This window comes from Perna viridis, chromosome 14, assembly GCF_037379345.1.
Source record: "Perna viridis isolate PV_CMFRI_1.1 ecotype Kerala chromosome 14, ASM3737934v1, whole genome shotgun sequence".
NCBI lineage: Eukaryota > Metazoa > Mollusca > Bivalvia > Mytilida > Mytilidae > Perna > Perna viridis.
Genome location: NC_142458.1, coordinates 8,526,892 through 8,549,132, shown reverse-complemented (window position 1 = coordinate 8,549,132; position 22,241 = coordinate 8,526,892). Strand labels below are relative to the sequence as shown.

The following is a 22,241-nucleotide window of genomic DNA, read 5'->3' as shown; positions in this document are numbered from 1 at the left end:
CTACTGGATTTTCAATGCGGATTATCTCCTAAGAGCAGGCAGATTTGAATGAATAATTACACATTTGATAATATAGACCCATAAAACAACTTAATTACAAAAATAAAAATTTGTAGCCTTTTTTGGGGTGTATCACATTTTTCAGATTTTGCATGATTCTTACAAAGACTGTTACTTAATTGTTAGCAACTAAAATAGACTTTGTAGAACAATTAAGAAATCGAATATGACAAAAGAGATGATTTTAACATAATTCATAATCGCAAATTATAAGTTGCGTCTTATAAATATTATGAAAAATTCCTGAAGGACAACATTTGTTCATTTTTCACTTATCTGAATTTGTTATGACAATGCTTTTAGCAAAATACAAGGTGTTGAAAGAATTGTTTTTTCCTTTGGCGTAGGCATTAGTGAAAAATATGTGCGAACGATTGTAGAGATAAATCATGAATTATGAAAGATTTTTCTCTTGTTCTTTTTTAAACTCTAATCAGAGTTCTAAGGGCATAATTACTTAGAGGTCAATTAACTTGGTATCTATGGTTACCTGACATATTAGATTACGTTATTGAGAGGTCTCATCAGTTTAAAAAAAATAAGGTATCAGATATCTTGATCCTACTACTTTTTAGGGGAAATATGAAAAAAGAAATATTCGGATACATTTGATGAATCTTTTCGAATGATACGAGAGATATATTGTGATAGAAAAAAAATGAAGATAGAAATAAGATTGTAGAGATAAATCGTGAATTATGAGAATTGTTTTTTTTTCTTGTTCTAATTCTAATCAGAGATCTAAGAGCATTATCATTTGGAGGTCAATTCTTTGGGTATCTTTGATTACATGACATATTATATTGCATTATTGACAGGTCTCGTCAGTTTAAAAAAAAATAACGGTATTAGTTACATATCTTGATCCAACTTTGTTTTGGCGGAAACAAAACAAGAAATATTAAGATACCTTTGAGGAAATCTTTTCAAATGATATGAGAGATATATTGCGATAGAAAAAAAATAAAGATGGAAATAATATGATATATTTTATTCTTGTCTACATATTGTGTCATTGACGACGTTTATTTGAATGACTGGTATTAGCACTTGTGAACGCATATTGTTTTACAGTTTTAAGGTAAAGTACACATTTCAAAACATTTTTGTAACACTTCAGGTAAGAATTATTACAAAATGTGATTTATGGTTGGAAAGCCTACAGAGTTTTATTTTTGGAAATTATGTTCAAAGTATTATAGTTATATAAATAACAGAAATTAACATTTGGTTTTTCATACAACCAGTAGTCTAAGGCGATGAAAAATGTATAGAATGCACTTTAGATTTCAAAATTAAGGGGGATAACTCTTTAAATGACTCGAAAATATAAAAGAGACTGTTGGATTTTCAATATGGATTTTCTTCTTAGAGCAGAGAGATTGTAATGGATAATTATACATTTCATAATATAGACCTATAAAGCAAATTAATAAAAAAAAATAAAAATGTGTAGCTTTTTTTTTGTGTTGTATCACATTTTGCCGAATTGCTTAATTTTTAGAAAGACTACTACATAATTCAGGAATAAAAGTTGTTTTAGAGCTGTTTATAAGTGTATCAGCAAGACTGACCTTCCGACAAGCTAAGTGAACTTCTCCAAAATAGTTTTTATTCATTAAAATTTCACAATCCTATTATTTTAAGATTTATAAGCGGATTATTTATTAATTTTTTTTAATGAAGATTTTTTACTGTGTTGTAAATTCTCACAAAAACAACATTGACTAAATTAAAGCTGCAACCCACTAATTCAGATGCTTATTACTCTCTATGTTAATTTGCTCATCTTCAGGGGATTCTCAGTAGTTTACCCTAAGTTTAACCTAACCAAAGCCATATATCACATGAAACATACACATGCACTGTTATGTCACTCACAATTTCATAAGGGGTTTACTACCTTTTTGAAAAAAAAGTTCATTCATTAAAACATAGTGTCAAATTTTTTTAATGGCATGCTAAAAGGACTACTTTGTACCTTGGCGTGGAACGTTTTTTGCGTACCTTCCAAATTGATGATGCAATTGGTGGTATGTAACCTAAACAGACATCCAAAAAAATTGACGAAATAATCAATATTTGGTTTACTGGTTACTGTTAACTAATAAAAGTATTGTGTTATCCATCAAAATAAACAAAATAGAAAAAGAAATACAACGAAAAATGGAGAAACCAAGAACCATGTCTAATTTATATGAGTCTTTCATGTGTTTCTACGTGTATCGGTAGTAGTAAATCAATTATTGCGAAAACTATTTGCACTTTTGCAAAAGCTCACATCATGTAAGTTGTTGAATGATAACTTTAATTATATTTAAAGTTGCACATCAATCAAATTATCATTCATGAAAATATTATAATATGTTTAAGACAATGTATTGACGAATAACAAATATACGAGACGATGGTTAAGTTTTTAATTGTAGTGATGTGATTTATTTGTACTTAACAAGGCTCGTTGATCACAAACAGTTTGAAAAAACCCTTTTTCCATCATCATGAGTAGAATATTTGTTAAGGAGGTAGACCTAGGGTAAGTGGCATAACTCATAAAGTCATTGATAAGTTTGTATCATATTCAATTTCACCATAGCCTGTCAAGCTTTCATTTGAAACCGAATGAAATCAGTACAGGTTGCTTTGATGCTTACATGATATTGACGTAAAATGCTGAATACAAACGTTCCAATGATTTTTTATGAGTTGTGTCCCATACCCTAGGTCTACCTCCTTAAATAATGAATAATGAACAAAAAGTAGACCTGATGTTTCAAATGATTATTTTCGTAGTTGATGTGACAGAATGAATACCATAACATTTTTGCAGATGTTAATTTTTTTGGCAACAACAAAAAATGGTAAGAAAATGTTTGTATGTGTTTCTATCACTGTTTGTTTTTTTGGGTACGTCTGTTATGGATAATTATTACAGCCAAACGTGTTTAAACCGGACCTCGAAAATGCGGAATACCTCTATATACCAGATTGTAATCAAAGACTCGTATTTCAATTAAATTGCATTTCGAATCTTGATGAACCGAACACCCGTCTTATCCGAACAAATCACACAGTCAAAAGGATTTCGGTTAAGGTTAGTTTCACTGTATTTTTACCCTTTGACCTGAAGTAGGCTCTTCTATGGAAACATTAGTCATCTGATCGCAATTCTGTTTCCCAATTGGCTAAATACTGATAACTTAGTGGTATTGAAAAAATGGTATCGAAAACTTGAAACTGCATTCGAAAAAACTATCGAAAATTTGAAATTGCGTGCCATGTGATATTTCCTTGAAAGGAATGTAGAAACTTACGAGTAAAGTTTTACTGCGTTGGTTATCTCTTTTAAAGATAGTACCTGTTTTAATTATGTTTTACCTGAAACAACAGCAGAAATGAAACATGTGCAAATAAAACAATATTAATACAAAATAGCATCTAAATGAACTGTCACGTACTACCATACATCGTGTACTAAGTTACAGCCCTAGATTAATCCTACGAGGAGGAATAACTCGGCCACCGAAAGCTACATTTTTTATATAGCCTAGCTGGCCGAGTGGTCTAGGGCGCTGGAATTAGTGCAGGCGGTGTTGCCATAGATGTCACAGCGGTATGAGTTCGAGTCCCGCAGAGGGAACGACAAAAAATTTGCATTGCAAATTTGACAGTTCTAACATCGTTGGGAATTTTTCAGACCCTTCTATAAGTTTACGTTATCTTCCCTGTATCAATTTGGTCCGATGGAACAGTGTACCAAATAGAGTCGTCACATTCTGAGACGTTGTATATATATATATATATATATATATATTTAAAGTATATTGGAAGATGCAAACCAACAAACTTAATTGGTATCGGGTCGTCAAGTCATGACGATATAGCACAAAATAAAACAAATATATAAGTCTAAAGGATTGCACAACAATACCATTCGTAAGCACTGGGCCTCTGTCGAGAAAAACTCCACACTATCCAAAGTCTTACCCGAACAACCTATGATTACTTCCAGACAGTTTGCGTACATGACTTGTAAAGGCTGAAATGTCTAAGCCCAACTTGACTCCAAGCGAGAGTCTCTCCTATGGTGCAAAATGTGTAAATTTTGCAACCAAATGCACCACTCGTCGTTATTCACCAGCACGAATACGGGGAAATGCTACAAAATAATTTGTAACATGCACTGCAAGCGCGCCAATGTAATATATTTGCTTCACTGTCCCATATGTGGCCTTCAATATGTTGGTGAATCTAAACAGCCTTTTCACGAGCACTTGAACGGACACAGTAGGGACCTAACAAAAAAGCCTTTACTCCCATTTAGTCAACACTTCAGATTACCAAACCACTGCCCCGATGATTTCAACAAATGCAAATTTTAATCGTGGAACAAAACATGATCTGGTGCGATCTACAGAGAGTAAAGCAGGAGGGATTTGGTATAAAAAAAACTCTATGTTATGCATCCACATGGAATTAATATAAACATTAAGTTCCTTCTAATTTTGTATAGTTTCTTATTACTCTATTTGCAAATATTTTTATTTTTTTTTAATTATTTTTGCACAGTGTTCAAGATCAGAACAAAATGTGCGTCTATAACACGATGTTTAAGATCTTTGTTAACTGTCGATAAAATTTTAATACGTCACAGGTATTCATCTTGTTAGGTGGAGTGTTGTGTTAAAAGACCATTTACTTTCATACACACTCAGTTTATTTAAGGCACTTAAGAAGATCAGTAGTTGACCGAAAACTTTGCTCTATATATATATGTTTCATTATAGTGTATCAACATCTTTATCGGTATCGTTGTGCAATCCTCTATATATATTTACGTCGGATTAAATTGATACATGGAGGATAACGTACGCATAGGAGGGTCTCAAATTCCCCAAGATGGTAGAAAACTGTCAAATTTGCTAAGAAAATTTTAGGTTGTTCCCTCCGCGTGACTCGAACTCGTTCCACTGTGACATTTATGGCAACACCGCCTGCACAAGTCAAGCGGCCAAGACCACTCGGTCAGCTAAGTAATATTTATATATCACTTTTGTTAAGGTTTTGGTTTATACAAATGGCAGATGCATAACCAATTGGAACGAAAAGACATGGAACCAACAAACTCTTTTCGTGACGTCTCTTCAGTTGAAACAGGGACACAGTGTGCCATATTATGTATGGAGATTGATGGAATATGTGGTTATTTCTACAACGTTAATGGGAGGTGCCTTTGCAGTTTTACATTACAAAGGCCATTGCAACTTCTACTGACCTCTCCTGGTTTTATGTACTACTTACTAGGTACTAAATACAAAAAAATATAAATATTGTATATTTCGGTTAGTTATACACGTGTTTCAAGGAGTAACCTCTCGCCAGCACCATTAGAACAGAATACCTAATAAAGTTCAAGATTCAAAACAAAACTACTCAAAACCAGTTATAGTCAGCATAACTAGTCTTAGTTGTCATTTGGGTATTGAGTTTTTGAGATTTAAATAGATTGTACATGTAATTAGCACTTTGCAACAATTATCGTTCTTGATTTGGTTTGATTTAATGCACATCGGTCAATTTTTCCGACAATTTTATACAGATCTATGCCGATACCTAAGTTGAAACCGAAAGGATAAACATAAAGAACAAGGTAGACCACGTACGCTCTATCTTTCAAAATGATATTCAATTTCCTCTTGTTATTCTAAAAATAATGAATCGTAGTAGGACACGAACTATGACGTATTTGGAACGTTTCGAGATATTTTACCTGCCATTTTACCTTTCATGTAGAGTGTAATATTTAATGACAGGTTTATTAATACGAAGTTAATTAGTTAAAAACAACTATATTCACAGAGAAAAAAGAAAATAAAATGACAGTATACACAATGAATGGAAATTATGGTTAAGATTTGAAGACAGAAATTGAAATACAATAATTAAAGCCTACTTCAAGTATGCAATAATCAAATACGATTCTCCTCAATGTAACTATGTATTTCTTTAATTTTTCAACCTTGTTACGCGTTCACTAAGGTCAGCATTTTGTTCATTTTGTATTACTGGTAATCAGCGTGCATGAATTAATGCCTCGGGCAGTAGTTACTAATAATTACAGCTCAGATATTCAGGTAAAATGAAAGGGACACCAGTGGCTCTTCCTACGCACACCATCGAAAATTTATTATCTGCACGTTTGCAATTGATGTTTTTGCCTATGTTTATTTATCCCGGCATTTCGGGACAAAGCTTTAAAACAGGTTATAAAACACACCCGAAGACATCAAATACTCAAATATTATTGATCAAGATCAGCTTACGGTGCAATACAAATGATAATTAAAATGGCGAAATAACCTACTGAGTTGGTTCAAATAACAATAAAATCACCGATCGATTTCTCTTTTACGAGACTAGATACACCCATTACACTTTGCACATTTGTGTTTTAATGTATCTAGAACATTTTAAGACTTATTTGTAAAAATCCCTTTGAGGAAAAGATAAAAAAAAATCCGATGTTATGTCACAATCAATTGAAATTCGTTGTAGACGCATGCCAGCTAGGTGGATATTTTCAACTTGAACATGGGCTTTGTGTCAAGCAGTATGAGGTCGATTTACCCTATGCATTAGCCCAGAAATATTGTAATGATGAGAGTGGTAGATTGGTTAGAATAGATACACTATCAAAGTATTACAGTCTTCGAGACCATCTAATTGCGTATACAAGTAATATCCTTTGTTGTCCGATAGCAGATATAAATAAAAATATCAACTCTGAACAGAATTACGCGAAAGCTTTGCCAAATTTTTCCTCATCCCTTAACATTAGTAGTTGATCTTTTAATTATTTTAACGATGTGATAAAACAAACATTAATTTGGAAAAGCATTAAAGAGTATATTTTCCTAATGCTTAAACTTATCTTAAGCATCTACGAAGTGATCATTTTCCCCCTAACCTAAAAAATTGGTAACAACGAATAAAAGTACTTTGACAGTGCTCTTTGAAATATATTTTTGAAAGTTCAGCACACATATTGTCAGATAAGCCTAACGTTTATATTCCCAAATCTTTTAGAAGCTCCTTTGAAAGTTGTGAGTTTTTATTTGAATATACATTTCGTAAGTGTAATTTGCCATATTTAGTAAATCGTAGTGCTTTGATAGTTATGCCTTTGTTCATACATTTTAGCAAGAAATTATGCTGTGTACTACATAGAAGGGATACGACAGAATGGAAAGTTTGTATTTACAGATAATTCAGAAGTTCCCTCAACTGCCATTGTATGGGCTGAATTTGAGCCACATGCGGATGAATGCTTGTCTTTATTTACCGTTAACTTCAAACATGGTGACACATTATGTTCTGGCTCCGTCTGGGGTTTCAACTTTGGTTTTGTATGTGAAAGGGTCATTTGAGGACACAATTTCATAATATGCGTATCAAAACATAGCAACATTGTTTGAAGATTTCATGATATTTTGTAAGTATGTTGGTTCATGTTGACCTCTCTTAATTGGCTATATATCTGAGAAAAAAATTGCTTTTCTTAATACAACTGACATGCTTTTTTTCTGATTTTATTAAAATCCATTTTTCATATAATACCGGTACATGTATTACGATTGTACTATACCAACATTGCAAATGTCGTTGTGCTGTACACGTGTTCCAAAGAGTAATCCCTATAATATCTAGATTTACACGAAATATATACGAAAAATATTCAATAGCCAAGATTTCGAAAAAAAACAAAATCTAGCACCTGTATGGTATACAAGTGTTTCAAGGTGTAACCTATAATCAGCATCATTATAAAATACAAAATAGCTCTGACGCAGTCTTTTTATAATTTTTATTTTCGAGAAATTGCGTGAATCAATGGAAGGAGCATGGGCAATTTCAAATAGATATTTAGGCTATATGTTAATTGATAGATATCATGATGGCTAAAGCATGCAAAGAAATATTCATGTCGTATTTATTTACAAAAAACAAACATGATAAATTGATAGCAAAATGACTTTTGAAATTTTGCAAAAATCATAAATATAATTTCAGTTTGATTATGTAAATATTTGATAAATAAAAATGGTATGGAGATTCTATGAGGAATGGGGATTGTCCATGGGGATGGAATGGTGATGGTGTTAACATTGAATGGGTGTGGGGGTTTCTATGGGTGCATTGGGTTTACTATGGAGATGGAATTAGGATGGTAACAACATTGAATGGGGATGGGGATTCTATGGGGATCCATTTTGTTCATGGGGAATGAAAGAGGACGGGAGAATGGGAGCTTTAAACCAATAAAGAGCCTATAATTATAGTGCGATGAACTGTATACTTTAAATTGCATTTAGTAGCAGCCTTTCTAAAACCCAGACAGAAGGTGAATGTCAAAACCCCCCAAAGTTTGCTGGTTTCCGTTGGTTGATTTTATTGGGAGATGATTGTGTGATTTTCTAAAAACAAATGTGTAGAAGTAAAGAACATGTGGACTGACAAAGTATAGTTTATTTGGTGGTTGTTCTTCACAACAAATCACTTTACCATTGGCAGTGTCTGAATTTTATGTGGACTGGTACTTAAAAAACAATGTTTGAAATCATTAAAATATTGATTTATAATTACTTACAAATGCGACTTTGTTGTATTCACTTGCATTTTACTGTAGCGGACTGGATTGGTAACCACCATATATTTCATAGCGTCGATAAATGTAAGTATCCTATCGGTACTGGTTACAGATCTATAATAGCCTTGTCTGATGACTGTTCCAAAGTTTTTACCACATATTTTGTCTGCAAGTAATCATATCAGTACAATGAATCCATTGTTATAGATATATTAACAATATCGGACATTAAGAATAACAAGTGGTTAAATTCAGTCAAATTCTGAAGCCGCCATTAAAATTAGAATGCCATTTTCACCCTGGAAATCAATTTCTTTGCATCCAACAATATTGACATTTTCGTGATTTTGGCGGCTTTTTTGAAACAATAAGTCACAAACTTTCGTTTTGGCGACTTAATTACAACTAAAAAGACTCCTCAATATATTAACTAATAATATAAATCAACTTTCCTGACTCCCTCAACACTTTTTTAACGCAATATCTCCTTAATCATTTTTGTATGAAACCGCAAATATTTTAACCTGAGGGATCCGCGAAAATAAGCATGAATAACAAAGTCTGTTTTTGATAATATTACAATGTATACAGTAAAGTCAATTCTGAAAAGCTGGTCTTATTGTGTTGAAATAATGCTGTTTGAAGCATTCAAAACCACTCTTTTTGTTTGTTTGTTCGGTTTTTTTTTTCAAAAGTACGTATTTTTTTAATCATGGATGTTGGGAGGTTTTGAGTAATTTATAAGTACATTAAAGGTGAATACTGTCATAAAAGCCAGTAGACAAAGTAACATACTGGAAAATGATATTACTGAATTTTAAATCAGGGGTGCTTTTCCAAAACAAACAACCAAGTTCTATCTGGCACCTAGAAACTACCAAAGATGGAAAGCATGCACAAGATAGAAGAAATTGTTTGATTCATTTTCTCGCAATTTTAGTCTCTTAAATCCGTACGAAATTAGTTTATTTGAAAATCAGCCAGGTGATAATGAGGAGAGAACCTGACACGACAGGGGATTGAAACATTCCGGTTACCTTTCTTCACCTTCATTTAAATTACACTTGTTTGCTGTCATAGATATCAAACATGTCTATATGTAAATGCTTAACAACATTGATACATTGAAGTAATGGGGCTATCTTGATTCAGACGAGCTGTTTGATAAGTTGTAATTTTAAAGAGTATTTTCTAATTAATGTATAAAAGTACCAATTTATTAATATACATGTTCTGATAATGCTTTTTTATCGCACGATGTACGATGTGTTATATAAGACAATCTGCAAACTATTTAATATCATGGAGACTTTTTTTCTCTGTTCTATCTACTTTGCTTCAGCCAATGGTATTTTAGGTCAATAAAGTTGATCATGAAATAACTGTTTTGATCTTTATCATGTACCATGTTTAAGTTAAATTGTATTGGTATCAGAAAGATGCACTTACTCGAATCAAGACCTATGGACAAACAATTTATCGAAAACAAACACAACTTGAAGAGGACCAAAAAAATCCAACCATATCTCATGGCATCATTAACATCCAAAGATTTAGAACTCCAAGCTTAAATTGAAAATTGTGAGCAATGACCATTTAATTTAAAACCAGCAATCCCACTTTTGATAATGTGCACCTATGACCTTCAGATGAAATCGTATCAAAATCTTAAACAGAAGGTGCACAATGGTATTTTGTGAAAGTTTCATTTAATTCTCCATCTAGTGATTAATTGGAGTAACGAATAAGAGATGAGTACCCCTTTTTATAACGTCAGGAAGGAAAAAAGGACGGGCATCCCTATCTCGAAATACTCGCACTTTGCAAGTGGGGGTATGACTATACGGAACCTTATAGCCCTGTTCATTTTAAATTCCATATTCATATTTTATTAGTACTGAATATTGTTTGATACAAAAGTTCGAACTATTACATCTCAAACAAATACCACATAGAAGCAACCATTAGGGCATGTTTATAAAATATTTGTCAAAAAACGACATTCTCCTTAAAATATCATAATAACTATAATTAATAAAGTAATAGATCAATTTCTTGCGGCATGAAACAGGACTTTGCCTTTCGATAGGGATCCCTTTTTAGTAGAAACGACTAGTTGAATCAGAGCCCGAATTAGGTGGCTGATAGGGATGATGCCTCTCAATGACGGCTGCTATGTGTGGGTCTGCGCATTATTTTTTCAAAATTGAAATAGATTTATGGCAATATCGATTGTCAATAAAATAGTTATTTTTAGATAATAAAAAGTGTTTATTTGTCATCAATATGTTATGTTAAGCTTTATCATTTAGAAAAGACACCTTGATTAACTGTAAAGGAAATCGTTATCTAAATGGTTATTCTTCTAAAATGTAGCATCTTAAAGATAAATAGATGACAAAGATTGATGCCTATTATTTTCGCCTCCTTCCATTGAAAAGATCACATTGTCATTGTATTAAGTTGGTCGAGTTGGCTTTGTGACTATTTTTAGGATAAAGAACATATTCCGGAAGAGTAATCAAGGGAACCAAGGTTATAGCGGTAATTAAAAGAATGCAATCCAGGGACAAAGACCAGGCATGGAAAACAGACATACACAACAAAGAACATAAAGTAACTAAAATCATACATAAAAAGTAACAAAAGCAAATAAGCAACTCGGACTCCACTAAAAACTGGGAGCATGAACCAGGTGCACCGAAGATATACCTCGTTAAAAATGCTGAAAATATATACGAATATTTTTTTCCGTAACGCTATATTTCAACTTCACCTATAATACCTCTAAGTCAGAAATTATTTATGTTTTGCTATTCCGATATGAAAATCATTAAATTGATTTCTGTTAAATGTATGCCCATGATTTCGTGCGTGAAAACAAAATATTTTTGAATACATTAAAGAAAATGGCCGTATCTGTTCCTTTTACCTAAATATATTGTAAACCGGGAATTTTTCGTCTTTATTTCTGCATTCAACCTACTTCCGCGTAGTTTTCAATCTGCCATGAAAAGTTCACTGTTTAAGTTATTAGCCTAAGGGTTCAAAGTCTCGTTCTTGTTTTTATCTGAAAAAAACAACTGTATTGTTGAAAACAAACAAACCGAAAACCGGTCGTATTTAGTCTGCTTATTCCTGGCATATCAGTATCATTCGTATTTATCAGAAATTCTAAATTGTGTTATTACCAAATTATCTATGTTTTCGGTTCGATTCATTATGTATCCAGATCGTCTCTGTTTTAATGTGTTTATATCTATGTCCTGGTTTTGGATTTTGACGTATTTGACTCAACCCACTGCTGATTTGTCGGTATTTTTGCCGATATTTACTCGAAAGTGTATGATTTATTATTTTTTTTCTTTGTTTTTAATGCAGTATTAGGGCGGGCGTTCTAGGAAGTCTTTCCTATTTTCATTAGTCGAGAACGGTCGGGCATCATCAAAAAGTCGTTATATGAATACAAATAGCCACGTATAATATTGAAATACTTTGACATATATTTTTGTTCGTAATATTTTTGAATAAAGTAATCGTTGATAAAAAATGTTCTATTTATTCTATATACAACAACTTGCGTATGAATATTATTTGGGGACCCGTTTGACATGCAGAAAATCACAAATGTACCTACATCTCGATTTTGACAACAAAGGTAATCTCAATACTAAGATTTATGACGTCTTTAGTTTTACAATTATAAATTGTCCTTACCCGTGCATCAATATTCATACATCTCCTGCATATGGTGTTTAGATTACAATTGATTCGCTAAACTAGAGCAAGTAATGATAAATCTGATTTCTTTAAATCAGGGGTATGAAAGAGAGTGATCAAGGGAACCAAGATTCTATCTGGAAATCAAAAGAATATAATTCAAAGACAAAGACCAGACATGACATGGAAAACAGACAAACACAACAAAGAGTATGAAGTGACTGAATTATTACATACAATGTAACAAAAGTAAATGAGCAACTTGGACTCCACTAAAACCTGGGAGCATGAACCAAGTGCACTGGTAGGGTAAGCGTCATCTGCTGTTCTAGGGACACCCGTCGAGTTGCTCATAAAACGTCTGAGGTAGACGAAAGAGGAAAGGAAAACTACGGCACGTTGAACAAATCAGTTTGCATCATGCAGATGGATACACCGTAACAATCAACGAGTGCATGATGATGACCATTAAAGTTCTGTTGATTAGTGATGACTTCAATCTTGTAGAAACAGTACCCTGTTCCAGAAGCCTAATTGTAAGAAGTCTAGCGCGATACAAAAAGTCTGCGAAGTTACGGTAAGCTATGGCATGACGTATGAGGAAATGGGTCTCAAAAGGTCTCTTACCGAATTATTTTTTCAGACATCATTCCTTGTTTAAATATGTTTCAACAATGAGTAAAAATTGCTTTTTGTAAATTATCCTTGGTAGTGATATGACCACTGATTTACTGATTTTGTTACTATAGAATGCAAATGCTATTTAAGCACCACCGTAATAATCACGCCGCAATGGAAGCATGAATTTAAACGCGCTCTAAAACCTAGATTTAACCCCCTGTTTCTTTTAAAATGCCTGTAGTACGTCAGGAACATTGCGCTACCAGCTACTCCGGTGGTGTAAAATCTATTTTGCTAGATTTTTGTTTGACTTGACATGATTATTGATCGGATCAGTATTCGGTAATATTGTTTTTATCTTCATAAGTGGATGAAAAAATAATACATATAAATACATGTTAAATCCAAAAATGCCTAAGTGTGAGTATGTGTGAAAATCGGGCAAAATGGGGGAAAATCATTAACATGCTTGCCAAAATCCTACCGATCGGACAATATAATATCACTCAAAGATGAATTATCTGTTTGAAAAGTCCCCTATTTAATCTCTGCATCACTGGTTTTCTTCAGAAATTTTCCACTAGAATGTTAATTAAACGAAGGTTTTGACAAAGTTATCTGTCCTGGAAAGCGCATTTCAGTGAAAGTTAAAATTTTAACAAAATGATATGGAAAATCTTGTCTTTTATTTTTTTGATTCTGGTAGTACAAATAGTCAAATTGCACTTTCGAAACAGGAAGTTTTTTTCATTTCAAGTCTCATTCATTGTCTGTTTCTTATAGAGACTAACATTTTTAAAAGTATCAAAGTAGCAGAAGCCATATTAAATGCTGACGTCCAATCGCCTCTTAATTTTTAATAAACCTCAAGAAGTATCAATACAACCTGAGTTGTGTAAGGTCAGTGCTGAAGAAAACTTTTAATAAATCATAGGCTTTGGGTCTTCCTGAGTTATGTAATTACAGTGCTAAATTTAAAAAGGTCATTTAAATAAGTCTAAGGATTGACATCTAATCACCCATTAATTGTTTCCATGCCCCAAACAAGTATCGGGCCAGTGCTTAAGTAACTGTCTTTGTAAGAATCATGCAAAATCTGAAAAATGTGATACACCCCAAAAAAGGCTACATATTTGTATTTTTGTAATTAAGTTGTTTAATGGGTCTATACTATTAAATGTGTAATTATTCATTCAAATCTGTCTGCTCTTAGGATATAATCTACATTGAAAATCCAATAGATTCTATTGTATTTGGGTGTCATTTACAGAGTTATCTCCCTTCATTTTGAAATCTACAGTGCATTCTATATAACTTTTATCTCCTAAGAACATGGGTTATATGAAAAACTGAATGTTAATTTCTGTTTACTATGGCAATTTATACAAAATATCAAAAATAAAAATATGTAGGCTTTTTACCCATAAATCACATTTTGCATGATTCTTAGCTGGAGTGCTACTTAACTGAAATAAGTTATTTGAATTAGTAAAGGATTGATGACCAATTACCCCTTTACTATTTATAAGCCCCAAGAAGGTATTGGGTCCATCTGAGTAATGTAATGTTAGTGCTGAACTCCAATACCGACAGGTCATTTAAATAAGTCAAACAATTGACGCACCAAGAATGTATGAGTTATGTAATGACGGAGCTAAACTTAAAACAGTCATAGGATTGACGTTTTTTATCTTTGAATCACCAAGGGTATGAGGAAATGCGTCTCAAAAAGTCTCGTACCAATATCAGTCCTTAAATGAAAAAATACTTAATTTCTTCTAAAACAATGAAAAAATGACAGCTTTTTGTAAATCATTTTTGTTCTGATATGATCTACTGATCTACTGGTGATGGCACTATAGGATGCGAATGCTGTTTAATCACAACCGGGATGAATTTTGGCGCGCTGTAAAACCTAGATTTAACCCCTTTTTCCGTTTGAAATACGTGTATCAAGTCATGACACCACCTGCTCCTGTGGTGTAATATCTATGTTATCAAATTTATTATGGACATAACTTAATTATAGATCGGGTTACTGTTCGGTAATTTTCTTGTTACCCATATCGTAAACGACAGTTGTGAAAGTGGAATTTGACACATTCCAGTTTCTTCCACTTTTTCTTTGATACCGAAGCAGCAATGGTTTAGATATCTAGAATTGGGTGAACCTTACCGGTCCACCTGAGCATTGCTCCTAGTTTTAGCGTTTTTATTTTGTTTTGTTTTTGTTTTAGATTTGTTCTTATTTTGTTTTTTTATTTTTGGTACGTGCTTTTCCTCTTTGTTGTGTGTGTCTATTTGACCTGACTTGGTCGTTATATTATTTTGATTACCGTTCAGTATCTTTGTTCCTTTGATTTCCCTTTGATGCATGCATTCAGTTGTAAGAAATTACAATTAAGTAGCACTCCAGCTAAGAATCATGCAAAATGTGATTCATGTGTGAAAAGCCTAATTATTTTTATTTTTGCTATTTTGCTTGAATTGGCATGGTAAACATAAATTAACATTCGGTTATTCATATAACCCGTGTTCTTAGGATATAACAGTTATAAAGATTGTACTTGTAGATTTAAAAACTAAAGGAGATTACTCTATAAATGACTCAAATACAATAGAATCTAGTGGATTTTCAATGTGGATTATCTCCTAAAAGCAGACAGATTTGAATGAATAATTACACATTTGATAATATAGACCCATAAAACAACTTAATTACAAAAAATAAAATTTTTTTTTAGGTGTATCACATTTTTCAGATTTTGCATGATTCTTACAAAGACAGCTACTCAATAAGTAGTTATCGTGATCGTTTAGACAGCATACATCCCTTAACTATTTTCAAATACAATATACAAAACTCATTGAACAATTTTTTTTTGTGTAAGAAAAAGAAAAAAATCGTCCTTTAATATCATTGCATTACCAAAAAGAAAAATACATTTCTATTAATGTCCCCGTAAATCAATCATTACCTCTGTGGATAAATTCGATATCTTTGTAGAAAAAAAGTGTCTCTGCGGATAAATTCTTGTCGTGCATTTGAAAAAGGAGTCACTGTCTAAAACGACAGCTGTATGATTTTCTTCTTCATTTTTTTTTGTTCGACCATTTATTACTGCCGGTGGATATTTTTTTCCCGTTTTTGTTTGAACACCAGTAAAGCTAATTATATTGAATCAAAACTATTTGTGTCGACAACAAAAATCAAAAACTAAAATAAACTGCGATTTTTTTCGATAATACAGCTAGCAGGAAGAGTAATCACGGGGACCAAGGTTATAGCGGTAATGAAAAGAATGTAATCCGGGGACAAGGACCAGACATGGAAAACAGACATACACAACAAAGAACATAAAGTAACTAAAATAATACATACAAAGCAACAAAAGCAAATGAACAACTCGGACTCCACTAAAAACTGGGAGTGTGGATAGACCAGGTGCACCGGTAGGGTAAGCGTCCTCTGCTTTTCTAGAAACACCTGCCGAGTTGCTCATAAAAAGTCAAGTCCGGGGTAGACAAACGAGGAAAGGAAAACTATGACTCGTTGAATAAATCAGTTTTCATGGTTCAGATTGATACACCATAACGATCCACGAGTTCATGATGACCATAAAACTTCTGTAGTGATTATTTTAATCTTGTAGCAACATAACCCTGTTCCAGAAGCCTATTTGTTAGACTTCTAGCGCGATACAAAAAGTCTGCGTAGTTTCGGCCAGCTCTGACATAAGGTATGAGAGGAAAAAACGCGAAGATTTTCGCCGTGAATAAGTGTTTTTGTAAAATGTTGACAATAAATTGGTTTGGCATTCTAAACCACGAAAATGGATTGATTTCCAGTACTCAAAACAGCGAAAAAAACTGATTCCTAATAGGGTTTGTAAGTTTCGTTCTAGTTTCATTTTCATTGAAATACGAAGACCGATCTGCATCTTATTGTTGACTTCCGGTATCTCAAAATGCTGTCTTACAATGCAATTCTTCTATTTTATGCTTTTCTTAACATTTGTATGATGTAACACTGGATATTTGTAATTTTTAATCGCTAATTTTACACAAAAAGATGTTTTGCTTTTTATACTGAATTCAACCTCTGTAAATGGCTTATCTCCATGCAGTTGAATGGTAGACTAAGACCCAATGTACTGAAACAACAGAGTAACATGACGAGATTTACATACCCTATGACACCGTTTTATGTTTATGAAATAAGTTCTTAATCATTTGATCAAGGCATATTTTGATTAAAAAAGAACAAATGTCTGCTTTAATACAGCGGTGTTTGGCACAGCTAGGAAGGGAAGAATGGGAAAAAGTAAAACAATGTGAGAAAAAAAAACATATTCTTGCATTTGTATTCATCAAGTTAAATTTTGTGAATTTGTTATCGATTTGGTCTCTTGGAAAAGAGTTGATTTTTCTTAAGTGTGTATATCTAGTAGATCTAAAGCACAAGTAAATACCAATGAAAACGATAGTGAAGTTTCAGTATTGTTTTCCGCGTTTATGTAATGATGTAAATCTATGAATGTAATTGTACTTCAAAGTATGGTTCGTTCTAAAAACCTGGCAGTAGGATGATTCATTTTATCTCAAGGTATTCAATGAAAATGTTCAAATGCATTAGTTTTGTCTTAAAACCAACTTTTCTTACGTTCGTTTCCTTGGACCTGCTACTAAATATTATATGTGCAATAGATATTTGGCTGGTTATATTATCCCATACTTTTCTATCGTAGAACGTAACCAAACTTAAGTGTTAAAATCTCCATTAGGCAACTTTCATTTGCACTTTTATTTTTGAATACAATTTCTATGAGGCCTACTGAAATATTCCAATCATTGAAATTGGGATAAAGAAATGTATGAATTACTAATCATATGGTTCTGCCTAGTTTTAAGGCAGAGCTGAACTTAACTTGAACATTTCAACAACAAAGAAACTTAAAGCTTAGAGACAAACCATTTGATATTTAAGACAGTGGAGAAAGCTAAATTAAATTTACTTGTGTAAAAGTCAAAGACAAAACCAAATGGATAGTAATAAATGTTAATGATATGCAAATTGATGTTATACAAAGCAAATAAGACGAATAGTTAATAAAAAAATATATCATAAAGTATAACGAAAAGTATCACGGAAATCAAATGACTACATCCCTATGATTCATTGGATGCTCCCTAAGTCTCATTCAACATACTAAATAAGTTCATAACATATCGTTATTTTTCTACTGGTCCTCTCCATTCGATTATGACAAAAAGGCGCTCCGAATTAATGTCTGTTGTATGATACACATCTGTGATAGAGTGATAAGCAAAAGTATCTGATAATGGCAGGTAAGTAATATAGAAAAGCAACGAGGAAGGTTACATCTTATACTGTAAAAGTTTCGTTATTTTCGTGGTCAATAAAAAGACGACAAAAATGGGTCCCGCGAAATTGACTATTCACTGTATAATACGCTAATATCATTTTGAAACGGCGAAAATTGATACCCGCGAAAATGTTAACTTGCCAGAATCCACCAAATATTATCAACCTCGAAAATTAATATGCTTACAGGTAAGTGATACAGAATAGCAATATAGAAGGTCGAATCGTATACATTGCCTATAATTATTCGTATGCTGCTACAAGACCGAACAACACATAAAAAGACGTTTTAAAATTATTATTATATTTTGTATCTAATAGTTTCCAATTAAACAGTATATTACTGACAAACCTATATTTATTAATAATGGACGACTTTTAATGACGCCAATACGTTATATATGGACCTGTTAAGATTATACATAACCGAAGACCGGGGTTAATATAATCTAACAGGTCCATATATAACGTATTGACTGAGTGAAAGTCCTTAATTTATATATTACATTTGTAGATAATGTATTTTTGATATGGACTTTAGTGTTGTAATTTTCCGCTAGGATTGGCTGAGAGCAATTACGGAACGGAACGGTTTATATCCGGATCTAAATCTAGAAGTATAGCGTCAATATACATATAAATAGAAGTATATAGCGTCAATATATTTACATGGAATATATTTTGCATCACATGGTCATAATGACCAATAAACAAAGAAGGCGGGTGTTTCTAGAAAAGCAGAGGACTGCTTCACCATATGTAATATGTAATATTTTTTGATATTTCACGCTTGACGTTTTGATTACAAGTGATGTCAGCTGTTTATATACCTGTAAAAGTGTTTTATGTAGCAAATTATTAGAGTGAATAATAATTGGTCAAATATATTTTATATGTGTTTGCCTAAATTTGCTCACTACCAACGCATCATAGTTCTCCTTTCCTCGTTTGTCTACCCTGGACTTGACTTTTTATTAGCCACTCGGCGGGTGTTTCTAGAAAAGCAGAGGACGCTTACCCTACCGGTGCACCTGGTCCATCCATGCTCCCAGTTTTTAGTGGAGTCCGAGTTACTCATTTGCTTTTGTTACTTTGTATGTATGATTTTAGTCACTTTATGTTCTTTGTTGTGGATGTCTGTTTTCCATGTCTGGTCTTTGTCCCTGGATTACATTCTTTTGATTACCGCTTTAACCTTGGTTCCCTATATTACTCTAAAGAGGGCATACAAAACCAATTACATACAAAAAGTAGTTATACATGTACTTGATTCGACCAAAGTTGATATTATTATTTGTTTCGTAAAACCGTGATGAAGAGAAACTCACTCAGGGGAATTCTTAAAATTTCAACAGTGCATTGTAATAAAACAACTATGTTACTGTGATCATGCTATCATGTTTTCAGGTCCATTTCTCTTTTAAGTGTTCCACAAAATATGATATCGCATGCAATGAAATGCCATAAGTATATATTATTAGGCAGCTTTAATTTCAAATTTGAAAAATATGCACAGTTAACAATTTTTACCTTATTCAAACTACATGTATAAGAAAATGTCCTGAAAAGATTTTTTTTTAAAGTTTTATAACCTTGTTTGTGGAAGTTTAAATATCTAAACTGCAAATAGTATCTTCAAAAAAATAAAGACAGTCAGTTTAATTCATCAACATTACAGGACATTTTTTTCATATTTCTAGACATCACAGAGACTGATGAAAAAGAATGGTCATTGGAAGTTTACCACCTTTTAAGTAATACCTTTGGTTCAGAAGAAACAGTTCGTTTAAGAAAGAATGTGCTGACAGTTAAAGATAAGATTTTATCAACAAGTTTGGAAGATTTTATTTTAATAAGTAGTGGAAGCAAAAGTGAAGGGTTAGATTTTTCAGATAGTGATTTAGACATTATGATGTGTTACGATGATTCAAAAGTGTCCGTTTTCGAGACGGAAAACGACGCACGTGCATGCACAACTACCAAAATGAGAATTGTCATGGACGTAGGCAACACAAGACTACCATTTACCAGACTGCGGCTGTTCGGAGAATTGCCTTTAGAAGAAATTTTGCTTGATCGGTTTGACACAGTAGAAGGATCATTTATAACAAATAAACATGCAAAAAACTCATTTTTAAATTCATGTCTAGATGCATTTGAGGTACACGGACCGTGCTTATCAACAATGGATAAAAGACTCGATCTGGCTCCAACTCTCCGATGCAGTACTTGGTTATCCTTTGTACGTCCGTGGATATCAAGATGTCGCTCTAATTGGCCGAGTAATGCTTTAATAAGGACAATTATCAGATATGGAGTTTTGTTTGTACCCATTGGCTCTAAAGGTTCCATCTATGAAGATTTAGAATGGCGCATTTCCTTTTCTGTAGCAGAAAAACTCCTTATCAACTCGTTTGCACATACACAGCTTTTATGTTATGCCGTTCTAAAGTGCATTTTGAAAGATCAGATTCAACAGAAGCATGCAGAACTGATATGTTCGTACTTCATAAAAACGATATTGCTTTGGTTAGCTGAGGAGAAGAAACCCTCCTTCTGGTCACCACAAAACATGATATGCTGCATTAAGACTTGTCTGAGAAGGCTTATGTATTGCGTAGAACACAACCTTTGCTTTCATTATTTCATACCTGAAGTTAATTTCTTTGAATGCAGATTTACTAATGAGGAGCATGCTTACCTGCTTTTTACTCTAAAAGAAATCATCGATCTTGGATGGGAAAGCATTTTTTATAGTGATCGTGTATTATATAGCAACGTCCAACTGTCGAAACAAGAAGTTAAGTACACATCGCTCTTGACGAAAGACGTCGGTAAATCTGTCATTTTCACGGAGAACATTTTGGCCTTCTTGTGGAAATACGGAAATTTCCAGAATAGGAAAATATTTTGGTCCTACTTATCTTATTTGATGATTCAAAAAGTTACAAAGCACTCATTCATTGACTACCCAAAAAAGAACAAAGCTATTTATATTGAGTATTCAACAGCAAAACCGAATCTACTGTTAGCAACATGCTCAAATAGTATGTGTGCGTGGTCGACTTTAGCATTAATGTCATATTCTGAAGGTAACTACTTGAAGTCCAGAAATGCCGTTCGCCATTGTTTAGACTTACTTCAGTCCACAAAGGGCTTACGTGAAGATATCAAAGCATCTAAGATTACACGGCCACAATGGGGGTATATTTCACATTTAATTGAACCGTATAATTGTGATTTATTATGTTTCAGTTGCATTTCTGACATTTTACCAGCAGAAATTCGACCACCAGTGAGTCCACGTGAAAGAGAAAGATACCTATCGGGACACAAACTCATCGAGACATTTAACAAAATCAGTAAGGATAAAAGTTATATACTAAATATTATGGTTGGACAAAACGGCCTCGATAGTATACATCATATTAATAATTTCCTACATATGCATCATTTCAACCAATTGTCAAGTAAAATCAATGAAATGGATTTAGAGTTGCACGCATTAGAATTGTTATACTGTATTGACTTCTTGTGTTCATACCACCTGAATGATCTCCGCGGAGCACGAAATGCGTTGGAGAATCTTGAAAATGAAATCAATTTGTCGTTTGCATCGAGATTCATACAAATGGAAGCCATAAGAATGGACATTACTTGCCTTAACAAAGCTAAAGAACTTAATCGTGAGCTTATTCATCGAAACATGTGAATATCGCAAGTTTTCCGCAAATTCAACGAAAAGAAAAGAAACTTTTTGCGAGCTATGCTTCGTACAAATTTCTGTCCAGAAAAAGCTTAATACAT

The 22,241-nt window shown here is 32.9% G+C and overlaps 1 protein-coding gene across 1 annotated transcript; it reads left to right on the top strand.

Annotated features, from left to right (window-relative positions):
• The first annotated feature begins 18,294 nt into the window (after window positions 1-18,294).
• Window positions 18,295-22,226, top strand: LOC148598037 (uncharacterized). Its single transcript, XM_088562018.1, has 2 exons — window positions 18,295-18,397; window positions 20,135-22,226. Exons 1-2 carry the CDS (start codon window positions 18,391-18,393, stop codon window positions 22,144-22,146), a joined length of 2,019 nt encoding a protein of 672 aa, XP_088418144.1. The 5' UTR covers window positions 18,295-18,390; the 3' UTR covers window positions 22,147-22,226.
• Window positions 22,227-22,241: the final 15 nt, after the last annotated feature.